Source organism: Megascapheus bottae, chromosome 6 (assembly GCF_031878675.1).
Source record: "Megascapheus bottae isolate mThoBot1 chromosome 6, mThoBot2.hap1, whole genome shotgun sequence".
Taxonomy (NCBI): Eukaryota; Metazoa; Chordata; class Mammalia; order Rodentia; family Geomyidae; genus Megascapheus; species Megascapheus bottae.
In genome coordinates, this window is record NC_143514.1 from 23,999,276 (window position 1) to 24,025,754 (window position 26,479).

Sequence of the window (26,479 nt, forward strand, 5' to 3'; positions counted from 1 at the left end):
GTGCGCTCCGAGTTCGGTTTACGGTTGGGTTCCTTGGCCACCGGGCTTAACCAAACCAGCATGCGATTGGTTCAAATTAGAGAAGGAGGCGGGCTGAAGCTGGCGGAGGCGGGGCTTCGTGGCTGCCTGACGAAATGTCGTGAATGAAAGGAAGGGAGCCCAGGGAAGCCCAAGAATGGGGAATTTAGAAAAGTGCCTGATTTGAGTAATCGCAAGCACCTGACGACTGTCCTGGCATCCGATCGTTCCAAAGTTCTTCCATTCCGTCGGTTAATACGTGTCTCTGTGGAATAAGAGTTTGGGTGGCAACGGCCTTTGGCGTCCCGTCTCGAATCAGGCTCTGGAGTGGACACCTCTTGGCTCGTTGCGGGGGGTGGGGGGGGAAAGGGGGGTCCTCGGCGCATCCGGAGATTGATGGTAGTTGGGACGCGATGGCGGCTAGGCCGGGCGGGTGGGTCAGGTCGGCGTTTGAGTTGCGGTTGCTGTTGGCGACTGTGCTTCAAGCGGTGAGTGTCGGTCACCCCCGCGGCGGCCGACGGCGGCCCGGGCCGAGGAGGAGGACGGCAGGCTGCGTCCAGCGTGGGGCTGAGCCGCGCCGGGGCCGGGTGGGCGGGCCTGGCCGCTGCGCGACGTGGCTTTCTTTCCGCTGGAGTTCCCGACCATCCCGGGAACCTTTCTTGTCACCCAGCTCTAACTGGAAACGCTCTGTGCATCACAGCGGGGGGGTGGGAAGCAATAAAGCTTGGGAAGGTTTCTTTAATTGGGCAGAAATACACGGAATTAACCCTCTGCCCATCCCTATAAGGCTTCTACATCCTACTGAGAAAGTCCTCCTAAAGACTAAAGTGTTCCTTTAGTCTTGTGTTTCTTTATTCCTGGTTTTTTTTTTTCAATTTCGATTTTCTCCATTAGCAGATACCTGTGTTCTTAATATTTGAAATAGGAAAATCGACCTTACGTGGGAAACAACGTTAGTTAACGGCGTGAACGGTGCAAGGTTAGGCATCATTCTTCAGGTGTTCTTTGCTAAGTGGTGAAAAAGTTTTCTCCTGCGCGGCTTTAATTGATGTATCTAATGGTCGGAGAAGTTAGGACTTTTAAGTGCCATGGTCCTCTGCAATCCTGTCTGAAGGAATTTGGAAAGTATCCTCTCCTTTGTCTTTTTCTTTTTTCTTTTTGCTACTTTGATCAAAACACAATTCCTTTTAAGTCTCTAATATTTCAATGCAGATTTGTTATTCGAGGACTTAGAAATTACTGGTATATCTCTCCCCTAACAAGCTGCCTGTTCCTAATTTGGCTGTCTTTTTGAAAGTTGGTGTCTTTGTATAGCCCCTATTCCCCAATATAAAATAATGTAATAACTTAAAAGTATTTTTGCATCATTCTGTGTCATTGGAGCATTTCTCATTATTAATTTCCCCTGGCCTCCTTTATACACTTTGGAGCTAGTTAACTCAGTTGCAAAGTATAAGGGAATCATCATTTAGAGTCGGTGCTGTCAGCTCTGTTCTCATATTCAATAGACTACAGACTTAATAATAGTCTTAGGACAGTATTCAAGAAAGCAAAAACTTAGTGCTTCCTAAGGTGTTGCCTTGAAAAATCATGTGTCACTTCCATCATGTAATATTTGTCAAAGCAAGTCACAAGATATGTCCATGTTTCAGAAGGGGATAATAGACTCCATCTCTACATGGAGGAATGAGTCACAATGCAAGGAACTGTGCCTACCAGGATAGGAAGAATTCATGACTATTGAACAGTGTACCACAGGAACTTGCACAGAATCCCAAGTCAGAAACTTGAAAGGTATCTCTGACTCCTTTCTTTAAATGCCATACTTCATGTACTGGTAGACACCAAATTATACCGGTTTTACTTTTCTTAATGTCTGAAATTGGTTGGCAAATAGTTTTCATTGGGCCACAGATCTCGCCTACAATTCTCTCCTCAAAAATATAAGGTTTCTTCTTTCCCCTTTTAAGTATCTCTGTCCATTTAAAGCCTAAATAATTGATTATTCATTTCCCTGTTGTCCAAGCCAGAAACTTTAATTTTCTTTCCCTCCACTCTTTGAACCCTTAAAAGTCTTTTTTGTTTAATTCTTTTCCCCATGTAGTACTTTAAGTTAAGTTCAGGATAGTATCTGGGCTGGCCTGAGATTACCCTGAGAATTTTGCTGTTTTCTCCATCTTTTCTCTCCCGTTACATCTAGAGTTTTCTTTCTAAAATCTGTCCTCATTAATGCTTTTTCTCTTGTTTGTAATATAGAATCAGTCCTTAATGTTCTTTAACAAGGCACTTGCTTGTGTAGGTTTATTTCCCAATATTTGCTGTACTGGGAAAACAAAAGTAGAAATGGAAAACTTAGCGCCACTGGTTTTACTATATTTCATATAGTATTATCCCTCACCATGCCATGGACTTTCCATTACCCAGCAGCTGCTTCCTACTCTCTTACCTTTCTCCTGGAAAACTTCTCACTAGCCCAGTTATACATTAGGAGTCTCTGTATGATAAGTATTTAGTCTTTCAGGTTTGTTTTTTTTTTTAACCATTTGATTACATTTGCTGCAACATGACATTCTCTCACTGAGTTAACAGGACCTTGACATAAGGAAGAATCAGTTCACTGTTCCTGATTTTTTTGTTTTTATCTCTAGCAGCATACATAATATAATACTTGGTTATCAAGCTATCTGATGAATGAAGTAGGGAATCCACAAACAAAGATGGAGTAGCATATTCTCAGAAACAGGCATCTTACACACCTCTACCAAACTCTGCCCATTAAATTCATGGCTTTGTATAATTCAGGTCAATAACTGACTATAAGGCACATAAATTACTCTTGTCCTTAATTTTCTTATGGTCTTGTGAAGTAAATTGTTTAGAATACATATTCTAAACAATTGTTTAGAATGCATATTCTAAACAATTGTTTAATTCATATTCACTTCCCAGATGTGGAAAGTCAGATGTAATTTCTCCTGTGTATATTCTTATAATTTTATTGTTTTAGAATATATATTTTATATTGCATTGTGATATTAATCAGGTCGGTGGTGTCTATGTACTTGTGTATACCTCCATTTTTCCTGGCCCATGACAATTTGAGTTGCAGAGAACACTAAGATAATTTTCCTTTACTTAGTTTTTCATTGTGCCTCACTTATTTTTGGTCATTTAAGTCCCCCTGGGCATAAATGACCTCCTGTTCCTTTGTCCTGGTCCTTTGTCTTGTTCCATGCTATCTCTGTCACTAAGATCACTGCACTTGCTTTAGGGCAGTGATAAGCCACACTCACTAAACTTAGTCTAGATGTAAGAAAGTAAGGTGACCTCCAAACAATAGAAAATTGCTCCAGCTCTCCACTTCTCCCTAAGAGCTCAACCAGCAAAGAGTCTAGGCATTCATCCTTATTGAACTATTTTAACCACTCTATGATGTATTTATTTCTATCTCCTTTGTAATTAGTAGTGCTCTTAAGAAAGGGGAAAAAAAAAACATGTAAAGGAGTATAGCGAATTGCTGGAAAAATTAGAAAAGAAAAAAAACACAGATTTCTCAGTTATATCAAAGGTCATGTTATTTCTGCCTGTATTCCCACTTACTCAGGAAGTGGAGGTAGAAAGATTTTGAGTTTGAGACCAACCTAAGCAAAAGTTAGCAAGACCCCATGTTAAAAAATGAAATACAGGGGCCAGAGTTTAGCCTAGTAGTACAGTGCTTATCTTACATACACGACAACCCAGGTTCAATTCCTCGGTACCACATACATAGAAAAAAATGAGACAAGCTGGGAATGGTGCTATGGCTCAAGTGGTAGAACTCTAGCCTTAAGGACAGCCCAAGGACAGTGCTCAGGCCCTGAGTTGATGCACCAGGACTGGTTAAAAAAGAAAGAAAGAAAGAAAGAAAGAAATGAAATGAAATACAGACGCAAAAGGGCTAGAGGTAGCTCACTTCCAGCTTTTTTCTATGTATGTGGTACCAAGGAATCGAACCCAGGTCTTCATGCATGCTAGGCAAGCATTCTACCACTAGGCTAAACTCCAACACCCCCGCCCCCCCCCCCCCAGCACTTCTATTGAGGAATCATCTTCCACATGAGATTTGATAGGGAACTGTTCATTTCAGGTTCTGAGGGTACGCCAGGATGATAATCCTAATGCTGATATCATTTCTGTGTAGTTCTAGACAAATTATCTTTACTATATATACTAAGCCCCTGTTCTCTGTTCAGTGGAAACAACAATACTATTCTATAAGGAATAATGTCAAGCTCTTAGCAAAATATCTGGACTGGGTTTCTGGTATTCATTATGTTAGTACATTCTCTAAACTCATCTCAGATTTGAGATTTGTTCAGAATTACATGAGGTTGACTTTCCAGAGAGTGAAGAAACAACTAATGTAAGAATAAGTAAAATAATGTATAGAAAAGTATGGAAGACTTCCTAGAAGAAAGACATTGATTAGGTTTTTAGAAATAAATAATAACACGGCAGGAAAAGTGATAAAAGGATCCTAAAGGGAAAGGAATATGGAATAAGGTGTTTTGGTTTTTTGTTTGGGATATGTTTGTTTTTTGCTGGTCCTGGGGCTTGAACTAGTCTTAAGTGCTATCCTTGAACGCTTCAGCTCAAGGCAGGTGCTTTAGCATTTGAGCTACAACACCACTTCTGTTTTTTGTTTTTTGATTTCCTGGTAGTTAGAGATAAGAGTCTATGCATGTCTGGCTGACTTTGAACCTCACTCCTCAGATCTCAGCCTCCTGGCAGCTGGGATTACAGGCATGAGCCACCAGTGCCCAGCCGTTTTTTATTTTATTTTTTTTAATCAATCTATTACTTTATTTTTTTATTTATTTTATTGTTGGGGTGATGTACAAAGGGTTTACAATTACTTTCATCAGGTAGTGGGTACATTACTTCTTGAACATTGTTACCCCTTCCTATGTTTTTCTACCACTTTCCCTCCTCCTAACCCCTCCCACTCATCTTGTTTGTCCCTTACCTTCCCTTTTTACATAAACAAATAATCATAATAGAATATACCAGTTACCACATTCAGATACAGTAACAATGTGAGATAAAACTTAAAGGGAAATGGCCGGGAGTTTGGCCTAAAGGGAAATGGCCGGGAGTTTGGCCTAGTGGTAGAGTGCTTGCCTAGCATGCACGAAGACCCGGGTTCAATTCCTTGGTACCACATACTTAGAAAAAGCCAGAAGTGATGTTGAGGCTCAAGTGGTAGAGCTTCTAGCCTTGAGAAAAAATCCAAAGACAGTGCTCAGGCCCTGAACTTAAGGGGAAACAAAGAAAAAAATAGCTTCACATAGTACATTAAGAACAATCACAAAGACAAACCTCTTGTTTCTATATCCTGGAGTCCATTTCACTTAGTCTCGTCCTATATGGACATATATATATGTGTGTATATATATATATGTATATATATATGTATGTATGTATGTATGATAGCTTTTGAGCTATTTTGATCTCTGTTAGGAGAATCCTAAACATATACTAATTGTTACAAATGAGGGAAACCATGGAGCCTATGTTTCTTTGGGTCTGGCTTACTTGACTTAATATGATTTTTTTCCAAGTCTTTCCATTTCCTTACAAGTGGGGCAATGTCTTTCTTTCTGATGGCAACATAGAATTCCATCTTCATAATCCATAAAGCTTTCCAGAGTAGTTGAACAAGTTTATGCTCCCACCAACAGTATGTTTGCGATGCCTTCTGGCCACATCCTGGCCAGCATCTGTTATTAGATTTCTTGATAATGGCCATTCTAACTGGCGTGAGGTGGAATCTCAAAGTTGTTTTGATTCGCATTTTTTCAGCCATTTTTTAAAATTTTAATGTATAGAGGGGTTACAGTTATATTCGCCAGATAGAAGGTGCATAACTTCTCACACATTGATACCCCTTCTCAATGGTTTTGTCCCCATTTCCCTCCCCCCACCGCCTCCTGTTTCCTCTCCTGTTTTGAATTTTTTTAATTTTCTTACTTCAGGATACCATAGCACTTCCTTGTATCTAGAAGGTAGTATAGCAGTTAGAGAAGTAATGAGAAGTGGTGCCAACAGCAATCATTTTAAGTCATTGAGGAAGAAAAGGTTTGAGAGCTCGATAAAGGACAGAATTGTGAAAATATATTAAATAGTTGTGAGGATCGTGTAGAGTAGGTGAGAGACCAAGTAGTCACAGAAATGGTACCATTTTTTTTTAAGATACTAAATACATTAGGAGAGCTTGATTTAAGAGAGAAGGGTAAATTCTGATGGAGGTTGTGAATTTGTAATACATATGCAATATCTAAGTCAGAATCAAGTAGGTCACTGGTTTTGAAAGCTTGCTGCTCAATAAAAAAGACTTGATAGCTTTTAGTAATGGCCCTAGCAAATATTTCCCACAGAAAATAGGTAAATTAAAAAGAGTCAAAATGACAGTTGTGGGAAACAACCACACTTAAGAGATGCACAGAAGAGAAAACAGGATGTGGAGGGTAAGCTTATGGAGGGCATAGCTGAAGAACAGATTTGAATGTCTTTGTATTTGACATGTTTTAGGAAACTTAGTGAAGTGATAGGTGAGAAAACATTACAAAATAGCAGTGCATCAAGAGCAACTAAGACCATAGAGCTTGAATGTACAATACGAATATACAGTGAAATTCAATCCCTGAAATAGGAGAGATGATAGACTCCAAAGCAGATATAAAACTGGCTTTGGACAAATGAAGATAAGCATTGTTCACTGTGAAGGGGACGGATGAATGGATAAGGGAGGAAAGGTTTGGGGTTTTGTTTTATTTTTATTTGCTGGTATCAGAGCCTGAACTCAGGGCTTCATGCTGTCCCTTAGCTTTTTCAGCTCAAGGATAGCACTCTACCACTGAAACCACACCTCCCTTGTAGATTTTTGCTGGTTAGTTGGATGATAAGAATTTCATAGACTTTTCTGCCTAAGCTGCCTGTGAATTGTGATCCTCAGATTTCAGCCTCCGTAGTAGCTATGACTATAGTCCTGAACCATCAGTGTGTGGCTAGTGTTATTGAAAGCCTTTTGTCAATCATTCAGATTGATTACAGAAGTCATTTAATCATTACAGTGTCTGGCTTATGTAGAAATATTGCCTCTTGCTTTATAAGTACAGAAATTAAAGCCTAGAGAAGATAACCCAGTATTACACATCTTATAAATGAATTGAACTAGTGCCTAAAACCAAAAGTTCTAATGTGTTTTTTCTTCCCTAATCCCATTCCTTTTCCTATCCTTCCCCTGCTGGATTTATCTACACCACATTGGTGTTAATTCGTATCTGTAAGAATAGGTACTTAGTCCTTAAAATGAAATGAAAATTAATTTTTCTTATTAGGAATTCTTTAAACTAATGAGTATTTAATAAAAGGCATATAATAACCTCATTTTAGTTAATCCATTCACTAAACTAAATGATGTCATATTTTTTAGAAAAAGACTGTCAGGCACCAGTGGCTCTCACTTGTAATTTTACCTACTCTGGAGACTTAAGATATAATGGCTATTGTTTGAAGAGTCTGAGATTCTTATCTTTACCCAGCAAAAAGTCAGAAAAAAGGAACTGTGGCTCAATCCCTTGAGCAGGAAAAGCTAGGGTCCTAAGAACCAAAGGTTCTAGAAGAGTAAGGTTATAGAGTTCAAAAATACTTTAGAATGTTGGAATTGCTTTTGAAAGTCCAATAAATAAGGAGTTGCACATTATTGCTCATTTTTATTTTCAGGTGTCTGCTTTGGGAGCAGAGTTCTCATCAGAGGCATGCAGAGAGTTAGGCTTCTCTAGCAACCTGCTCTGCAGCTCTTGTGATTTACTTGGACAGTTCAACCTACTCCAGCTGGATCCTGATTGCAGAGGATGCTGTCAGGAAGAAGCACAGTTTGAAACCAAAAAGGTACCATTTTCTAGTATTCCTTTTCCATTAGATGGTTCTAGTGATAAAAGAAAAAAATGTGTTTCTTTTTTAGGTATAAAGAAATCTCTGAGCCTAACACTGGTGGCCCATGCCTATAATCATAGCTACTCAGAAGGTTGAGATTTTTTAAAAACTGAGTTTTTAAAAAAACTCAGCTATTTTTTTTTTGCCCTGCCCACTAGATTAATCTGTCATCAGGAACGGGTTCTGTCCAGCAATAAGAAAGCAGAACTACTATTACATGTAGATCCTGCCATAGTCCAGAAGTATGGCCAAATGAAGGCAAAGGATAATTAATTAGATACATTTGCCTTTATATTAGGAAGCCAGTTTTATGAAGAAATTTAAGATTAGTGCAGAATACTACCTGGTACATAATTGTAGACAATAAATTATAACTAAATCTAGTTAATAAAGAAATGTTAACATACCTGTTGTTAATAATTCTAGATGCCTAATTTCACATCTGCAAATGAAGTTAAAGATGGGATAGTTTTGCCCAGTTACAGTGAGTTTGCCCAGGTATTTCCTTGGCAATATAATTATATATTTACTATATATATTATATATAATATATATTCTTCAAAAGATTGTGTGTGCTAAGTAAAATTGTTCTAGGCACTAGTGGTACAGCTCAGTGAATTTGCTTGAATTAAGGGCACTTGCCCCTAATTCAATCTCCAGAAATAAAGAACAAAAGGAAGAGGTTTACTTGGGTTCGTCTAGCAGAGATTTACAAGAGAACAAAACCTAGATACATAAAGCCATATAATGTGCCCCTAAATGAAAGGACCTCCAAGATATAGAAACAAAAGCTATATAATGAGTGATTGTTGTCCTTAATGTACTGTTATCTCTTATCTCTTTTGCTGTCCCTTGGTTATCTCATTGTTACAATATTTCACTTTGTTATCTGATATATTGTATATATGCTTATTTGGTTTTTTGAAATTGTATAGGGAAGGGGGGAAAACAAGATGAAGGGCGGGGTTGGGGGAGGGAAATGGGGACCAAGACATGAGAAAGGGTATCAACTTTTATGAAGCAATGCACCTTCTATCTGGTGAATATAATGTAACTTCTATTAATTACAATTAAAAATATATGGAAAGGGGCCGGGAGTTTGGCCTAGTGGTAGAGTGCTTGCCTCACATGCACGAAGACCCAGGTTCGATTTCTCAGTACCACATACATAGAAAAAAAGCTGGAGGGGCCGGGAGTTTGGCCTAGTGGTTAAAGTGCTTGCCTAGCATGCATGAAGACTCGGGTTCAATTCCTCAGTACCACATATACAAAAAAAAGCCGGAAGTGGTGCTGAGGCTCAAGTGGTAGAGCTCTAGCCTTGAGAAAGTCCAAGGACAGTGCTCAGGCCCTGAGCTCAAGCCCAGGACTGGCAAAAAAAAAATATATATATATATATATGGAAAAAATTAAAACAAAAAATTAAAGGTTTAGGTTGATCCCTCTTTTGAGAGAGGAAAAAAAATCTAGCATCTCTCCGTTAAGTTTCCTTTTAATATTCTCTATCACCTGTACATGTTTAATTCTGTTTGAGGTATTAAAATCTGTAATGCTTTTGAACACTAGTAATAAATTTTCATAGTTAATATTTATTTCCAGTGACAAGATCATTTTTATTGCTCTAAAACAGAGACAGGAACTTTTTCCGTATGGATATTTATGACAGCATTCCCAGGCATACAAAATTTATCATTACAGGCAACAAGAATCACAACAGCCAACAAGAGACATACATGTCTGTGTCTCATCATGGACCAGGTGATTTTTAGAGCCCTTACATGGCCCTACAGATGGGGAACCTTTTTATTCCCCACCCTTTTCTAATAGAAAAACAAGAAGAAAGATTTTGAGGTGTTAGTGCAATAAACATTTGGTATCTATGCATATGTGGTTCCAGGAGAGCTCCATTAAGCAAAATCCCTGAATGCTCAAAATGCATAGTGATTAAACAACTTTCCATACTTTAGGATTGTCTTAAAGCTCCTCTGCCCCAACTGGCTTTGTCATGCACTCAAGAGCTTTTTATACAGTTCCTGGTCAGAATGGTGTGATGCATCCTCAGATGTGGTGCTGAGCTCAGGGATGGGACTCTGGTTTGGAACATTGCCCTTAGGTCCTGGTCTCTCTTAGCTTCGAGTTCTGTTGGATGGGTTAGCCCAACAATGAGTGCTGAGCTGTAGGGTGAAACTAAGGTTTAGAGTACCCTTTGACCCTGTCCCTCTTGGTGGAGGCAGCCCCTCACTAAGCACTAGGGACTGAACACCATCCTTCAGACACTCTCTGTTTGGATTCCTGATGGTGTCAGTTTCTACCGTTTTGGTACCGGGCTCACTAAGAAGCCTTATCCTCACTCTTTGACTTGGGTGGACAGGGCACTAAATCCTCAGTTCCCAGTACAGGCTGAGACTGGTATGATCTCTGAGGAACCCAAGATTTTGTCCCTTGTTGGAGACTCACTTAGTCCCGAATTCTGTTTAAGTCAGCTGGAGGCGGAATTCTCTCATGCCTGGTGTGGGATGAGACAGGTATAGTCTTGGAATTATTCCAAGTACAAAGCTTTGTCCTTTGTCCCTGGCTCCCCCAAGCACCAATCTCTGATGCAGTCAGCAGGAGGCTAAACCCTCACTTTCCCCTAGACCCATGAAGTAAGTGTCTGAGTTCCAAGCTCAGAATTCTGTCTCTTGTTTCTGTTCCCTCCCTCCTACCCCACCTTCTATGTCCTGTGCCTGTTTTAGAGCCTGGCACTTGTTTCCTCCCCTGCCCTTTTTGCTGGTGCCTTGCCTGATGGTGGTGAGCTTGAGAATCACTGTGTTCAGTGTTGGGGTGGTCTCCTTGGGTTTCTTGGGTTTCTCATACAGAAGTACTTCCATGTGGCTCTAGTCAGTTGTCTTGATGCTAGTGGATATCTGTGATGAGTGAAGACCCACAAGGAGCAGTGGTGGGCTTCCCCAAGCAGAGAGCAGTAACACTGCAGATCTATGGGGAGCCACGGTTCTAACTAAGCCAAGGGCTAATTAAGAGTTGATCCATGCCATGTTACAGGCCATGGCTAGAGCTACATCAAGACCCTGGACTTGGCGTTGTTTTATGTTGCTATTCTCTACTTTCTGAGATGTAAGCTTTAATGTTTCTTGATTAGTGGTGCTAAGCTCTGCCTGTTTGCTTTGCCTGCTCTCCACTCCAGAGCTGATTTTCTTAGTATAGCTTTGTGTTTTTGATTGTGCAGACAGAGCTCTGATATTGTCCTATCTTTAGTGTGCCATCTTCGATCCGTTCCCCATAATCTTTATTTTGATAAAGAATCATCAAAGTACTCATTGACTTTCAATTTACATGGAAATTCTGAAGCCAGTTTCAGAGTTATATAGAAGTCAGCTTAAACAGCATTATTTAAGACATTGGCAAATTTTTAGCTTTAACCTGTCAGAGACAGAATGCTACTGCTGTGTAAAACATAGCGGAATGAAATGGAAGTTTAGCTTACTGAGCATGAAATTGTAGTGACTAAAGAAATTTCACACTATTCCTAAAATAGCTTTCCTTTGTGTTTTCTATAACATCAATACATGAACTGATTCCTTCAAAAGAAACAGAAGTACATGTGTCTTTTAAAGATATTCCAGTTATAACTTGAAGTATTCTTCACAAAGGAAGTTTAGATGAGTAATGTTTGATTAGAGTTGCCATATGAAAGCACCATTCCAACCAATAGAAGTTCATGGACATATCTTCATAATAGGTCAGTATCATTAGTAGTTGTATTTCATAGTTGAGTATTTAGCAAATGAATTTTTGGACTTTTGTCATCTCGGTGAAAAATAGCATTAATATTTTGATGTGCATTGGATTGAATTTGTAGATTGTCTTAGGCAGAATTGCAGTTTTCATGATATTCTGCCAATTCAGGAACACAGGAGCTCTTTCCACTTCAATGACCTTCAATTTCTTTCTTCAAAATGTTATAGTTTTTGTTGTAGAAATCCTTTACCTCCTTGGCTAAGTTGATTCCTAGATATTTTATACATGTGTGTATGTATGCATTTATTTTTGAGAATATTACAAATGGAATAGCATTTCTGATTATGTTGAAAAATGTTCTTTCTATTCCTAGCTTCTCTAGAACTTTTATTATGAAAGAATGTTAGATCTTGTCAAATATTTTTGGCATCTATTGAGATGATCGTGTGCCTTTTTTTGTCTTAAGTTCTGTTTATGTGTTGTATTTTTTGTTGAGTCACTGTCTGGATTGGGAATATGTGTAATACAGGCTTTATAAATAATTTGGCAGTAATCCCTCCCTTTCTAGTTTATGGAAGAGTTGAAGAATGTTGGTCTACTTTAAAGATGTTACAGAATTCAGCTGTGAAACCATCAGGATCTGGATTTTACTTAGTCGTGAAGTCTTTTATTCCCATTTCATTACTTGTTATAGCGCTGTTTATGCTGTTTATATGATCTTGGTTCAGTTTTGATACATTGATGTTTTCTAGGAATGCATCCATTTTTACTGCATTTTTCAATTTGTTTGCATAAAGGTTTGTAAAGTAGTCCCTTAAAATATTATGAATTTTACTTATATCTGTTGTTATGATTCCTTTTCATCTCTGGTTTTATTTCTTTGCGTAGTTTCTTTTGGTCAAGTTTGCTAAGGACTTAGCAGTTTTGTTTATTTTTTCAAAGAAACAACTTTGATTTCCTTGATTCTTTCTGTAGCTCTTGTATACTTAATTTCTTATCTAATGATCATTTCTGCTAATTTTGAATTTGGCTTTTTTTTATTTTTCTGGGATCTTGAAATACATCAGAATATGAATTTGAGGTTTTTCTAATTTGGGGGCACTAATCACTATAAACTTTCTTCTGTGCTGACTTAGCTCTTTCCTAAAGGCTCTCTTATGTTGCTTATTATATTGGATTCTAGGAACTTATATCTTCAGTGACTCACTGATCATTTAGCAATGTCTTATTCAATCTCTATGAGTTTGAATATTTGCTGTCATTTCACTGTTAAGCTCTAATTTTATTCCATATGAGTTGACAAGATACAGGGAAATTCTCTTAAAACTTGCCGGGTGGGCACTGTGTATTCCTGTAATCCTACTACAGGAGGCTGAGATCTGAGGATCCAGGTTCAAAGCCACCTCTCATACAAAAGGACCTGAGACTCTTATCTCCAGTTAACCTCTAGAAAACAGGGAAGTGGGGCTTGGCTCAAGGGCAGGGTGGTAGCCTTGAGCTGAAGAGTTCAGGGACAGCGCCCAAGCTGAGTTTTAGTCATGGCCCTTCCCCCACCCCCAAAAAAATTGTCTAAACTTGTTCTATGATACTAGGATAAAGTTTGTTTTGGAGAATGTTCCATGGGCTACTAAGAAGAATGTGTGATACATATTCTCAGTGAAATAATTCTTGTTCTGTGTAGTGAGTTTGCTGAGATTTTGGCTCCACTGCTGATAGTGGTGTGTTGAAGTCTCCAGCAATCATTTTGTTTGGATCTGTGTATATTTTAAAGTCTAATAATCCTAGTCCCTACTTATGTGTGGCCCTGAGTTGAAGACATTTACTCTCCTGCTGCTGTGGGCTAGATTCTGGATTTGCTATGTCTGCTAATGTGTGCCCTGGGTGGGAGCTACTCTCGAGGCAGGTTTCTAGAATTGGAGGGAGATTCAGTAGCACTTGTTCTAGCTTGTGGGATTCAGAAGTAGTTCACTCATCCATGGTAGAAATTCAGATCTTCTTCCTGAGTTCCTCATGAGGAGCAGCTTCTCTGTTGTTTAAAGGACCTTGTGTAGCCATAGCTCTCAGAGAATGATGGATACCATTTGTGCCACTATCTATCACTATCTATGCCCTTTTTGAAGCTTCCAAGCCTCCAGCCTCCACTGGTATGGTGGCTATGTGTCAAGTGTATTTTTTTTTTAAAGTGAGAAAGAAAACCAGTGACACCCTCCTCCCCAATCTGCAGTGATTACTCAGCCATAGATCCTTGATCATTTAAGTAAGAATTTTGTTTGCTTTTTCTCCTCCTAAAAGGTTAAGATTTGATATTTCTTGATTGGCACTATGCTTATAATTTGTCTGTTTTCCTCTCTGGAGCTGGATGTTTCTGGTAAAGCCCTTTACCTCTAACTGATCAGTGGAAGTTCTGATTTTTTTTCCCTGTCACTACTATGCTATCTTCCCAGAAATACGAAATCTTAACAAAAAGTTACTATTAGATCACCAAAAAATGGAGTCCCTTTATTATTTATACAAATGTAGTTAGAGCTTTAAAATATGTTTTTAAATATGTTTAATTTTTTAATGTCAGGAAATTCAAGATTAAACAGTGAATTAAAGTTTATGTTGTTTGATTTGGGAGCTTTTCTTGTACAGTAACACTGAGATACATCCCCAGTCACATTCTTATTTTTAAACTACATCATCATACTAAAAGAAGTCTTCAGTACATCTATAAAAATATAATCATGGACTTGGAGTTTGGCCTAGTGGTAGAGCGCTTGCCTAGCATGCACAACGACCTGGGTTCAATTCCTTGGTACTACATACACTGAAAAAAGCCAGAAGTGGTGCTATGGCTCAAGTGGTAGAGCTCTAGCCTTGAAGAAAGCCCAAGGATTGTGCTCAGGCCCTGAGTTCAAGCCCCAGGACTGGCAAAAAAAAAAAAATGTGTATATATATATATATACAATCATTTCTCAGCTCTGAATTCCATTCAGTTAACACTTTTGCTTTTGTCCACCCAAGCAGCATTTATTCGTAATTATTTTATGTATGCATAATTATGTTAATAGTTATATTAAACTGTTTTACAGTTATTGTAATATGAATAAAAGTATTACTTTGGGAGAATAAAATCCAAGTTTAATTACAGGATTTTTTTTTCAAGTGGAGCATTTACAAGACTATATGGCTAAAAAACACACTTCATAAAACCAGGAAAACATAATACAACCTTTGCCTTACTTTGTTGATGTTTACTTGGTTAACCTCTTTTTTATTGTTTTGGTTTTCATTTTAGAATCAGTGTGGTTAGTCTGTTGACCAGAAAGCCTTCTGCTACACCATTTTGCAATTTTGGCCTTAATATAGAATATACAAGTCTATGTTTCTTATCTCTTGCTATATTAAAGTCATTTAGGGAACTTAAAAGGTAATAATTACAATACTGATACCAATCTGGATAATTTTCAGGGGTTTTTAATTTTCAGAACTTCCTAGGAAATTCTAGGAGACTGTTAGAGTTGAGAACACTTCTGTAAAATAATTTGAACTTGAAAGAAAATTTTAGAGTGGCCATTCTGTTATATCTATGAATGATAGCTCTGAGTAGTCCCTACATAGCAAACTATTAACTGTGTATTAAAGTGGGTTTCATATATACAAATGGAATTATCTGTAATATGAAAGAAAGTACTGTAGAAATAGCTATTGTTATTTATCCAACATTAAATAGAAGCCCAAAGAATGACATGTCCAAAGAGGTATGCAGCTTTTAAATTAAAGAGCGAGATTGGTTCATGTATGAGCTCTTTTGCTATACCATGTTATAGGAAATTTTAGTACTTAATTTAATCCAGCTTGTATAACAAATTCATTTCAAGGTTTTGTCATTGTCTTCTTTCCTTAGAGCCACAGCTAAATATATTGTCTGTACTTGGAAGGTAGTAGAATATTTCTGACTTAGACCAGGTTTACAGATTTGCCATGACAGCAAGTTACCAAATACTTTTAATTCAAAGTATTTGTTAATCAGATACCAGTGAATCATGCCTATGATTATAGTTACTCAATAAGCTGAGATCAGGATCACAGTTCAAAGCTAGCCTAGGCAAAAAACGACTGTGTGATCTCCTCTGATTACACACACACACACACACACACACACACACACACACACACACACGGCCAGAAGTATAGCTGTGGCTCAAATGATAGGGTATTATCTTTGAGCACTAAAGCTCAAGACAGCATGTAAGTTCAAGCCCCAGAACAACAACAACAATAACAAAAAGTGTTTATGTTTAACTCAAAAAGTATTGCTTTTTGTTTTAAAATTATTTAGAAGTATAGTTGTATGATTAAAAAAAAAATCACAGGCCAGGAGTTTGGCCTAGTGATTAAAGTGCTTGCCTAGCATGCACGAAGACCCGGGTTCGATTCCTTGGTACCACATATATAGAAAAAGCTGGAAGTGGTGCTGAGGCTCAAGTGGTAGAGTTCTAGCCTTGAGAAACTCCAAGGACAGTGCTCAGGCCCTGAGCTCAAGCCCAGGACTGGCAAAAAAAAAAAAAAAAAATTAAATTAAAAAATAAATAAATAAATAAAAATCACAGGAGGACTGGAAGCATACCCCTAAGTGAACCCAAAGTAACCATGCCACCTAAAAGCCTTGAGTGATAGCTTTTTGTTTTAATATGAATATGAACCTACTTATAAAAATTAGTTGACTAGTTACAACAAAATTATCCAATATCTCCAAGTAGTAGAGATTCTTCAGGTAGGGAAATCCCTCAGGAGGGTAATTTGTATTCCAATAGTAATTTTTATTAGTGAAGTCTTCCTGTAAGAAAGGAATGCATTGTCCCAAAAGCGTAGTAAAATACGTGAAATGTATTCAATACCTTGAAATAATGATCCTGGTGATGCTTAAGATATCCATATATTTTTTATTATTTAGGCTAGTATAAGCCTAATGAAAGAATGAACTACTAATGCCTAGGGTTAGATTATCTATACAAATAAATCAAAGTCAACCAAAGTTTTCTAGAGAAGATCACATCCAAGCTATTACACATATTTCTAATACTTTGAGTTAGTTGGTATTTTTCATATTTGTTTTATGTATTTTTCTAAAAATTTTAAATAACCATTTATAGTGTATAAAATAAGGGTTACTTGAATACAAGCCCTGTGGTACTACTGCAGTCCATCTTTTTAAACAACAAGCAATTAATTGGCACTACTAAGAACTGCTTAATTTAAAACTTTATCAGACCTGGGCGTGGTTCACACCTGTAATCCTACTCAAGAAGCTAAGATCTAAGGACCATTGGTTCAAAGCCACTGAAGACTGTGAGACTCTTATCTCCAGTGAACCACTAGAAAACTGGAAGTGGTGCTGTGGCTCCAAGGGTAGGGCGGTAACCTTGAGCTGAAGAGAGTAGGAACTAGGCCCAGAGTTCAAGCCACATGACTTATAAGAAAACAACTTAATCAATTGCTTATTTTACTAATTTGCCATTTAATTCAAGTCCCTTATCAGCCCTGGGTAACTGGAATCACAGATAAAGGGTATTTCTGCTATAGCTCCTCTGTTCCCTCTTCCTGAGCTCTGACTTGGGGTGAGGAAGAGTATCTGTGAATCTGCTTAACTGTAAGATTAAGACTATTCCTTTTTTATGATGTTTCTGGATATGAAACTCAGGACCTCCCAAATGCAGGGCAAATTACTCTCTACACAGACAGCTCAGATCAATTTATAGCCATTTTTTAATTCCCAATTTTTCTTTTTGTAGCTTTATGCAGGAGCTATTCTTGAAGTCTGTGGATGAAAATTGGGGAGGTTCCCTCAAGTCCAAGGTATGTAGTAAACTGTTGAATCATTTTGCCATTATACAAGTGTATAAATACTCAGAAAAATAACAAGTTTTAGAAGTAGATTTTCTCAACAATATATGAATTTTGTTCATATTTGTTTTTATAGACATATAAAATTTAGATTTAAAATATAAAACATGAAGTGGTTATTTTCTTAAAAGGAGATTCTGTTGCCAAGTAACATTTATGATAACTCTTCTTTTAGCAGATGTAAATGCAAGTCCTTTAAATAACACACCATTCTAGTATATTTTAAATGTGACTAGATTTATGAAAAAGTGCATGAAGTTAGAATAGAATTAATTACCATATAATTTGGGTATACAAAAGAGAGTCATAATGTGTATGTCTTCACTGGGAATTTAATGTTAAGTATGTTAAAAGATCATTGTATTCTTCAGGTAAACATCAAATAATGGTAAGCTTTGCCTGTTCAAAAAGGCTTTTGGCTAAGAATAGTTTTGAACTCAGTAATGAAGTTCTTTTTTATTTAAATAAATAACCATTCTATTTGTATAGTTTATTCTGTTTTGATATTGTCTTGTTTTCAGTTGTTTCTTATATTCGTTACTAATAGTAAAATATTTTGTGGGTATTCATAGTTCATAAAAATTTCCTATGTGAACACATGACTTTGCTGACTTAGATTTGCTTATAATAAAATAATGCTTATTTTTGACCAGAAGTGTATGGATCAAGAGCTTACCATTTTAAAGTGAGTTTCAAAAAGATATCATCAAATATATTCTTTGTTAGAATAAGCACATATTCTAATGTAATGCAGATTTAATTTCTACTTCTACTAAGGATAAACATTTTTATTCTCCAATCCTGCCCCCATGTGTCACAGACACTTAAACTCAAAATTGTACTGTTGTTGTAAGGTAAATCCAGCCACAAGAAACAGAGAAACACATTTTGAGAGATCTATTTGGGGGTCTTTATTAGAAAGCAAGTGTCTGCAAGCAGACTTCTTGCCCAAAGGCCTGCAGCCCTGCTAATATGCTTAACACTGCTAGAAAACTGAGAAAGCAGGGGTGGGGGAGAAAAACAGAACAGATTAGCTGCAATGAAGAGCTGAAGTGGGATGCTGTGGTGACCTGAGAAGAGCCAGGGGACAAGACAGGAGACATGGCATCCTAGTGTCTGAACAGGTCTGCACTTAAATAGGGTCAGATCCAGGGCCCAAGGTCACATGAAACTCTAACATCTCCCAAGTTCAAGTCACAGGACTGACAGATCCATTAACCTGTTATCCACCTTCCTCCACCATGAAGATGATGGAGCCAGTTAAAACCAATTCCTTACCCGCCACATGGCCAACATGGTACCCATTAGACCCAACATCCCCACTTCAGTACAGCAACTAATATCAGTCTTTTATATTAGTTCTTCAATGACAGCATTATTTTTCTTATTTTTATCTACTACACTCAAATATAAATGGTAATGACTATTTTTAAATGTATTCGGAACACTAAACTATCTTAGCTCCTCTCTTCAAAATGTTTAAAAATTCTCTATTCAGATGTTTCCTATATTTTGTAGAATATCATGGGAATTTTCCCACTGTCATGTTATATATGTTCACATTGGTGAGTCAAATCCTTACTGTGATCAAATTTGTCCTCTCTCCCATGGTATTAGAATTTTTAACTCAGGGTCATGCATTTTCTGAGTTGTATAATCCTTCTTGCTTTTTTTTTTTTTTTTGTCCTGCCTAGCATGGACCCCTACCCACCTATTTATGCTTTCTGCATAGCTGGGATGACTGATGTACAACATGCCCAGAATTAGGTTGAGATGGATAACCTTTGCCCCGGGTACTGGCCTTAAGCTTCAGTTCTTGCAATATCTGCTTCTCAAGTAGCTGGGATTACGGGCATGAATGATACCCAACTAATTACTGTCATTTTTTTTTTTCCTGACTGGTGAAGATCCAAGAATACTGTTGCCTTTTTTAGCATGGCTTTGTTTTTAGTTTTAAAGTGCTAAAGAATAAACTCAGAGCCTTGCACCTGCTAAGCAAGAGTTTTGCTACTGAGCTACATGTTCTCCAGACGTTTCAGCATACATATTTGCTATATTTTTCCATTTACTTTCTCCATCAAAAACCTTGGCAGTTGTTTGACTACTATGAAATATCAATTTTTAAAAGTGGTAACTTAAAAAAAAGTTTAAGTGGTCTTTGAAATTGTGTTACAGAAAGGCCATTATTTTATATTAACTTCTTAATTTTTCAGTTCATTTTTGTTGCCTTTTGTCACTGATTAATATCAAAAATGTGAAATATTTATCCCTCCTAATTGTTTAAGCGTTCTGGTCCCATAATAACAGAGTCTATTTCCCTCATTTCACTTTGTAAATTTGCCTTGACTATTCCCATTGTTTTTACTAAGTTGGAAATGCTAATGTCTTAAAAAGATGTAGTCTTCCATGAAAGATGTAGCATGTCTCTCCATTTATTGACTGCCAGTTTGAATAAGACTGTACTTGCTGTAACTTTATTTCCATTTTTGGTATTGATCTTTGTAGCCAGCTGAGATTTTGATATAACAGTTTGAATCTTTTTTCTTATAAGCTTTTGTCAGAAGTGATAAGCCCAAACTGTTCCGAGGACTACAAATCAAGGTAAGAGTACTATAATGGAATTTCTCTTCCCCACTATTACTTTTTGAAGTTAAAAGGTATAAATAATAATTGTAGCTGGACACTGGTGACTCACACCTGTAGTCCTACATACTCAGGAGACTCAGATCTGAGCATTGAGGTTTCAAGCCAGCCTGGGCAGGAAAATCTGTGAAAATCTTACCTCTTTAACTACTACAGCTGTGGCTCAAATGGTAGAGCTCTAGCCTTGAGCAAAAAGGCTCTGGACAGTGCTCAGGCCCTAATTTCAAGCCCCAGAACCCACACAAAAGAATATTACTAGAATAAATATAATATAAGTAGTATAAATACCTATAAATAAGCTTTGACTTTTGGAGCAGTTCTTTGTATACAGAAAATCTGGAGTTTCCATATATTTTTTGGCGGTGTGGGGGCGGGACAGTCCTTGGGCTTGGCTTGAACTCAGGGCCTGGGCACTATCCCTGGACACTTTTTGTTCCAGACTAGTGCTCTGCCATTTGAACCAGAGCCTCCACTTCCTACTTTTTCTGTTTATGTGGTACTGAGGAATCGAACCCTTCATGCTTCATGAATGCTAGGCAAGCACTCTGCCATTAAGCCACATTCCCAACCCCTAATGCTTTTTTTTTTATAATTGTAATGTATAGAGGAGTTACAGTTGCATTCGCCAGATAGTAGGTGCATTACTTCACACACATTGATACCCCTTCTCATGTTTTTTCCCTATTTCCCTCTTCTAACCTCCTCCCAATCATCTTGTTTTTCCCCCTTCCCTTCCCTGTTTCAAATAATCAAACGTATATACGATATATCAGGTAACACAGTCAGGTTTAGTGACAATATGAGATTAACCAAAGCCCAGCCCCTAATTCTTCCTTAAAAGACTTCCTTTACGTTTTGTTAGGGTGTTATATCTAAAATTCTTTAAATTGCTATTACGTTTTTTAAACCTGGATTGACACGAGTTGAAATAAGTGCCTTTTGCAGCAGAAAGTAACTCTTCTGTCCTTCTTTGATACAGTATGTTCGTGGGTCAGATCCTGTACTAAAGCTTTTGGACGACAACGGGAACATTGCTGAAGAGCTGAGCATCCTCAAATGGAACACAGATAGTGTGGAAGAATTTCTGAGTGAAAAATTGGAGCGCATGTAAATCTTGCTTAAATTCTATTCTATCGTTTTGTTGCCTTATCAAATGAAATATCACAGCCCCTAGAAAGTTGTTTTGCATGCTTCCATTGATCAGCCTTTCACTATGAGGCATTAAACATTTAGTTAGAAGTTGAGGTGGCAGCACAGCCCATAATATGTAAAGAGTAAGCAAGCTTCACAGGAGCCACTTTTTCTAAATTTCAGCCCATTTGCATTTGTTGATACCACTAATAAAATGCTTTTTAACAGGCTTGCAGTTAAATGCAAATGATAGTTTAATTGGTCAGGTTCTATGAACAACAAATTTCTAAATTAGGAAGAGTTAATGGAGATAATACTATACCTCCCATGCTATTTGCTTTCAAAAATAATGACAGAAAACTACAAAGCAAGTAAGAAAACTGAGCCTCAACAGATAGCCTTCTCCTTTGAACACTTACGTTTTATATTCCACAGCTTTCTTTTTAGTAGAAATATTTAGATTGTAATGAGTGTACTGCAGAAAAACTTTGTAGCTTCATTATTATGAAAACAGTTTGGAGATCTACAGTAAAAGTGGGTCATACGCAAAGATTTGCATTGATGAAGACTACACAGAAAACCTTTCATAAGGATTTGTGCAGATCAGATATTTGGCAAATTTTTGTGCTTTATATTCTTTATAAAACATTCATTTAATACTGATCACTTGTAATACCAAAATATAAATAAAAAACATTCAAAAGTCTTGAATTTCAAGTTATTCTAATTTGTCTTTTCATGTTTAAAAATGTTAATATTATTGGTGCATACATCTCAGCTATTGATTTCTACGACTTGGGTTTAAGCATTGTCTCTTCTTCCCCCCTCCCCCGCACCTCAAGACTAGTGCTCTACCTCCTGAGCCACAGCTTCACTGGTTGGCAATACTGCATACTTACATCTCAGTCTCCCAAGTAGCTAGAAGCCACAGACACCCAGCTAAGCAGTTTTTGTGTTTTTTTTTTTGTTTTGTTTTTTGTTTTTTGCCAGTCCTGGGCTTGAGCTCAGGGCCTGAGCACTGTCCTTGGACTTTCTCAAAGCTAGAGCTCTACCACTTGAGCCTCAGCACCACTTCTGGCTTTTTTTTAATCTATGTATGTGGTACTGAGGAATCGAACCCGGGTCTTCATGCATGCTAGGCAAGCACTTTAACCACTAGGCCAAACTCCCAGCCCCTGTTTTGTTTATTTTTTAACAAAATGTAAAAACGTCCATACCGTTTAAGTTATCGTAACTTCTTCTGTTGGTAATAGAGATTGGTTATTAGTCTTTATTAGTAGCTTAGTATATTTTTAAAGGCAGCAAGAGACTATTATCTGCCTGATTTGGCTGTTTAAAATATCATAAGACATCCTGGAAAGCAGGGTACTGTCTACTTTGGACAATCAATGGCATGGATATTTGATAAAACAAGACCTGGTTAACATGCCACTGATCCCTAATATTTATTGCTATTTCAGAACAATGTGAGCATTGGAGAAAATCATGGAGTTTCCACTACATATTGAATAATAGTGGCATTGAAGAGTGAAACTTCAAAACTTTTGAAATTGGCATACAAAATCATTAGACTGATTTTGGGGCAGAAAATCCAAGTTAAATGAGTATCTAACATGTAATGGTAGTGAAGAGAGGCCTTAAAACTATTGTATTCATGTTATTGTGAGAGATCAAAGAAGCTGAAGAACCCCACTGTATTTTAGAGCTTCCAGTTCTCAAGCTGATGAATAATAGGGTATCTACCAAACCCCGGTTTTTTAATTGGGAGGTTCAATTTACTCAGCCAATTCAGAGTGGGTTTTGCCAGTTTCAAGGAAAGAAAAGGTTTTTAAAGAAACAAAAAGCACTGATTACCAGTTAAAGAGTATTAATACTGATCCAGAAAGTTTTGTTTTATAGCCAGAGTCTGACATTTGATTAAGCTTATTCAAAGTCACCACAGATATAGCTATTTAATAACTGCAACTTTGCTTACCTTGTCAAAGCTAATTACTTATACCTTAACCAGTTAATTTATCTCTAAATTTAGCAATTTTTTAATCATAGTAAAACTATAAATAAAAACAAAAGTATGCTGTTTTAAGATTTAAAGTTTGATAGCTTTCAAAAATTAAAATGAATGAAGTAAAAGAATGAAGTATAAGAATGAAGGTAAGGGCCGGGAGTTTGCCCAAGTGGTTAAAGTGCTTGCCTAGCATGCATGAACACCCGGGTTCGATTCCTCGGTACCATATACATAGCAAAAAGCCGGAAGTGGTGCTGAGGCTCACGTGGTAGAGTGCTAACCTTGAGAAAGTCCAAGGACAGTGCTCAGGCCCTGAGCCCAAGCCCAGGACTGGCAAAAAAAAAAAAAAAAAAAAAAAAAAAGAATGAAGGTAAATCCTGCAAATGTTTAATAGTTAAAGGAAGAGATAAAACTATGTTAGAGCACTTCTCTAGTATATACAAGACTATAGGTTTAATCTCCAACATGTGTAAATTAAATTGGCAGTAGCTAAAGTGTGAAGACATTTACAAATGCACAGGAAGTCATATAGATGTCATATAAGTAAGCCTTGTACTTGAAAATTAACATACCTTTTGATGGTCCATTTTTCACATTTTGTTGAGAGTTTTACTTTAAAGTGACCCAAGACAGAATAAAATGCAGTCTAAACAGAAACATAAAATATAAAAATGATGCACAGTCAGGTTGATGGGGAGGTGACCCACAGATTCCATATTTTTCCTGAGAGCAATGAATGGTTTAGTATCTGTTAATTCAGTAACATAGGGCAAAATGTTTTTTAAACATTTTTGAGATGAAATTCACGTACTTAAGGGTATACAATTCAATGCTTATTTAGTATGCTCACCATACAGTTTTATCCCTCCAAAGATGAATTCTGTGTCCATCCTGTGGTCATTCCCCATTCCTGCCCTTCTAGCCATGGATCTAGCATGGTTCATGCTGGGAGCTGAGTAATGCCATGTCTAATAACTTTCTGCTGAGACAAAGCGTAAGAGGCAGGGCGCAAGACTTGATTACCATTGGTTACAAATGTGTTAATTGCTTTATCACTCTCTGCTGAGACCTAGAGGGTATATTAGCTGATGGGGACTTCCTCGGGAAGGGGTTTTTGGGGGAGAGAGATTCCTGCCTTGACAAATCTGTTTGTGCTCCAGAGAAGGAGGGCTGGGTGTGGGTGGTCAGTGGGCCCTCTCCTCGCTTGGCTTGTCCCGGTCAGACTTGTTCTCCCTATCCCTCCTGCTGATCGAGAGGGACCCAGGACGAAGGAGCCCGACAGTTCACTCAGTATATTCCAGGGTTTCATCCAGTGTTCTTTGTCTATGATTGAATAATGTCCCTTTATATATAATCAGCCCCCCATTTATGTGGTAATGCAACAATATGCTGTTATATACAACTTTTTTCTTTTTTCTCATGCTGGGGAACAAACTCAAGGATTTGTATATACAAATGACATCTCCACCTTTTCAGCCCTCACTTAATTCTGAGTAATTTACAGATTTTTTTCTAAATAGGCATACTGCATTGCCATCACCAACTTAAGGTACCTGACTTCCGCATGCCCTGTAGGTTTCTGATCTAATGAAGAGCATGGACATTTTACAATACTGCCAACCAACAGGAGCCACTTTAGTGCATTAAGCACTTGACCTTCACTAAAGAGTCTTCAGACTAGTATTTAAATCTTTGATATTTTTAGATTCTCAATTTTTACCTGCCTCTTCAGCTTTCTGTATTCTGGTCAGAAAGGCAACCTTTGAACAGCTTAAAAGCCTAAGTATACAATTACAGTTATAGTACAAACAAAATTGAACTTACTAAGAGCGAATTACAAAGGAATCTTTGAGAATATGACCTTCAAACTGAAGCTTAGCTGAAAGAACAGAAACTATCAAGAGAAGATACTGAGATAAAATGCTTTCTAGTCAAAGAAGACCACATGGAATCACTCCAGTCTAGGAGAAAGCATCTTCACTCACCTGAAAAAGAGAGCCAACTTGTCTGGGACCCAATAAGCCAAAGATAAAAGTAATAGGAAATGAGACTGGAAAAGTATGTGAAAAGGATACTGTTCATACTATCTTGATACTTGATGTTAAAAACAAAACCAGTACAAGAAAAATCTTTAAGGGAATAACAAAATCCAGTAAGATCAATTGTGAAGTTTTAGGTCAATCAACAAATGGTCGCTTAAGGAAATAAATGTTTTATCTAGTGCTTTAACTTATAACCAATAATCTCTAGGAACTTTATAGCTTTTTTTTTCCAGTTCACTATTTTTTAACTACTCAGATTCTTCTTAAGGAAAAAATTAAAGACAAACCTAAGAATAAGTCTTAAATTGAGGTTTCAGGGTTGGTTTGTAAATACTCAAAGAATCTTTAGAATATTCACTAGCTTTGTAAGCTAAAGGGAAGTATCTGTTAATTCACACTAAATTTGGGCACTCTTCCCCATCTTTGTTGCTGTTGCAATAGTCTCACTGTTCTGCCTCAGCTGGTTTTGAGCTTCATGGACTTGTGATTCTCCTACCCTGGCCTCCTAAGACTCCACTACAGGCATTTGCCACCTCACCCACTGTCCTCAAAGTTTGTTCCACTATCCTCAAAGTTTGTTCCTCACTTAGCTAGAATGTTGACCCAATTCCTGGCTCTTGGTGTCTCATGTTGTAGATCATGAATGTCTAATGTGGCTCATTTCATGCCCCATTTTCCACTCTGTTTTGAAATCTGATCTGTATTGAATTATTTTCCTGTTGCCATTAACTTGAACACCTGGATACTGCCCTCTGATACAGTGTCTACATTTTCCTACCTGTGAACACTGATCCTCAGATCTCAGCCTCCTGAGTAGCTAGGATTACAAGTGTGAGCCACCACACCCAGCTCTAGCCACATTTCTATTGCTGTATTACCAGCCCAACACTTAATGATTTAAAACAGTAACTATTTCTTTTGTTCATGACTATGTAATATGAACAGAGCTCCATTAAAACCACTCACCTTTGCATTTACCAACTAGAGTAGCTCAACTGAGACTAGAAGGTCTACTTCTGAGAGATAGCTTGGAAAACAA

At 37.6% G+C, this 26,479-nt stretch overlaps 1 protein-coding gene across 1 annotated transcript; it reads left to right on the forward strand.

Annotated features, from left to right (window-relative positions):
* The first annotated feature begins 394 nt into the window (after positions 1–394).
* Positions 395–22,096, forward strand: Selenof (selenoprotein F). The gene is made up of 5 exons (XM_090334467.1): positions 395–506; positions 7,783–7,950; positions 17,508–17,571; positions 20,171–20,220; positions 21,242–22,096. The coding sequence occupies exons 1-5, from the start codon at positions 432–434 to the stop codon at positions 21,371–21,373; spliced, it is 489 nt and encodes a 162-aa protein (XP_090190593.1). The 5' UTR covers positions 395–431; the 3' UTR covers positions 21,374–22,096.
* Positions 22,097–26,479: the final 4,383 nt, after the last annotated feature.